The sequence below is a fragment of the Seriola lalandi genome, unplaced genomic scaffold (assembly GCF_002814215.2).
Source record: "Seriola lalandi dorsalis isolate HSWRI2012SDOR001 ecotype SW California unplaced genomic scaffold, Sedor1 jcf7180002054395, whole genome shotgun sequence".
Classification (NCBI taxonomy): Eukaryota; Metazoa; Chordata; class Actinopteri; order Carangiformes; family Carangidae; genus Seriola; species Seriola lalandi.
In genome coordinates, this window is record NW_019524948.1 from 169628 (window position 1) to 171470 (window position 1843).

Consider the following 1843-nt stretch of genomic DNA (forward strand, 5'->3'; position numbering starts at 1 on the left):
ATGTGTCGATGCTGGCAACACACTGCTAGCCCTCTGCAGCCAATCGGCCGGCCCAAATGGAGGGAATTTAGAGGAAAAAAACAAAACAAAATAACATAGCGGACCGGACCGGCCCACATTGGGTCAACGGCCCACCGGGACGATGCCCGGTATGCCAGATGGCCAGTCCACCCCTGTATACAGTATGCTTTCTTAGAGGATTTAACAAAGTGCACCTGTCCTTTTCTGGGGCAGTTCAGATACAAAAATAAAGGAGAGCTTTGTTAGCAGTAGCTATAAGAGACTAAACCTTCCTCAAACACACTCCACATGAGTAACTTGCAGCGGAAACATCCCCCTCACGCTATTCAAACAGAAAGATCATTGTAGTCGTGTCACATGAAAACAAACGGTTTGCATTGTAGAGCTCACACCTGAAGTTTTTCTACACTAAGAGAAATTGGAAGCTTGGAGCTGAATTTCAAGCTTTCTAACCTGGTGTTGTAAACACTGCTTGAAGCTTTTGTCTCTCTTGCCACTCTCTCGCAGTACAACATTAACTTTTTATGATAATTTTCTTTGTATAGAACAACACTGTGGTGGTGGCAGACTTCGGGCTGGCTCGGCTCATGATTGATGACAAGCATGAGGAGAAGTTGTCGCAGGGTAAACTGTCAGGTCTGAAGACGAAGCCCGACCGCAGGAAGAGGTACACTGTGGTGGGAAACCCCTACTGGATGGCTCCTGAGATGATCCATGGTATGATCTACTGGGACACTTTGATATAGATGTATTCAGTATACCTATTTGCCCCTTCTTGAGATATCTAAAGAAAACTGCAGTCACTGCAGTGCTGCAGTTGTTGAACGTATATGGCATTCCTCCTAAATACTGATAACATTTGTCCTTTTTCGTTCTCAGGGAAGAGCTACGATGAGAGAGTAGACATCTTTTCCTTTGGTATCATGCTCTGCGAGGTAAGTGACCCTCCGCTCTCTGCAGTAGTTAAACACCTAGGATTTCAGAGAGGTTATTTAAAAAATGATTTCACAAAAGTTTTTACAGTCTTAATTTGGAATAAATGTGCAAAAATTATAAAACAAGCTGTTTTTTCCTTAGTAGTATGTTGAACTGTCACTTACAAAAGTCACTTTCCTTGTCACTTAACATTAAATACTTTAAACCCCTTTAAAACCTTCTGGAGTCTAAGATGTTCCTGCAGTTTTACTACGCACTTAATAAGGCCAATGTTAAAATTCAGCTATAATTTTGCAAGTGTTTTCTACAGTATTCAGTTCATTTTATGAGTATGATTTTCCATATTTCTGGAGGAGCTTTCCAGAGCCCTGGAAAGTAAAAGACGCTTACTCCCTGTAAGAAAATACCAACCTCGAAGTATGGTAGGCTTTAGGCCTGGAGTCACACCATCCAGTTTAGTTCAGTCCCAGATTATGACCTCCCCAGATGGACACCATTAGCCAGTGAATAGTGCAGGGATTAGAGAGAGCAGAAAAACAAAGTTGTCTTGATGTGGCTTCTGACAGGCAGGCACACAGTAGTTGTGGTATGTTGGGAACGATCAGCTTCAGTTTGAAGGGTTTACTTGTTTTCAACAGATCAGCACTGGAGGACTCCCTTCAGAGAACCCTCCTATGACTCCTCCATCTTTAATTCTTCTTACTCTTTGTCTCTTTGGTTGTCTTGCCCCCTCCAGATAATCGGCAGGGTGAACGCAGACCCAGACTACCTCCCCAGGGCGATGGACTTTGGATTGAACGTGTCTGGTTTCCTGGAGCACTACTGTCCCCCAGATTGTCCCCCTGCCTTCTTCCCCATGGCTGCTGTGTGCTGTGACCTTGATGCA

At 44.0% G+C, this 1843-nt stretch overlaps 2 protein-coding genes across 3 annotated transcripts in view; one reads left to right on the top strand and one right to left on the bottom strand.

Moving 5' to 3' along the window:
• bloc1s5 (biogenesis of lysosomal organelles complex-1, subunit 5, muted) overlaps positions 1 to 1843 on the bottom strand; it is a 7052-nt gene that overhangs the window by 4063 nt on the left and 1146 nt on the right. The gene's annotated exons all lie outside the window — the stretch shown is intronic.
• Positions 143 to 1843, top strand: part of LOC147818927 (LIM domain kinase 1-like) — a 1918-nt gene continuing 217 nt past the window's right edge. Inside the window, exons 1-4 of the mRNA XM_087174918.1 lie at positions 143 to 175; positions 567 to 738; positions 901 to 956; positions 1694 to 1840. Of these exons, the coding sequence (XP_087031044.1) occupies positions 143 to 175; positions 567 to 738; positions 901 to 956; positions 1694 to 1840 (408 nt within the window). The remainder of the gene's footprint in view (positions 176 to 566; positions 739 to 900; positions 957 to 1693; positions 1841 to 1843) is intronic.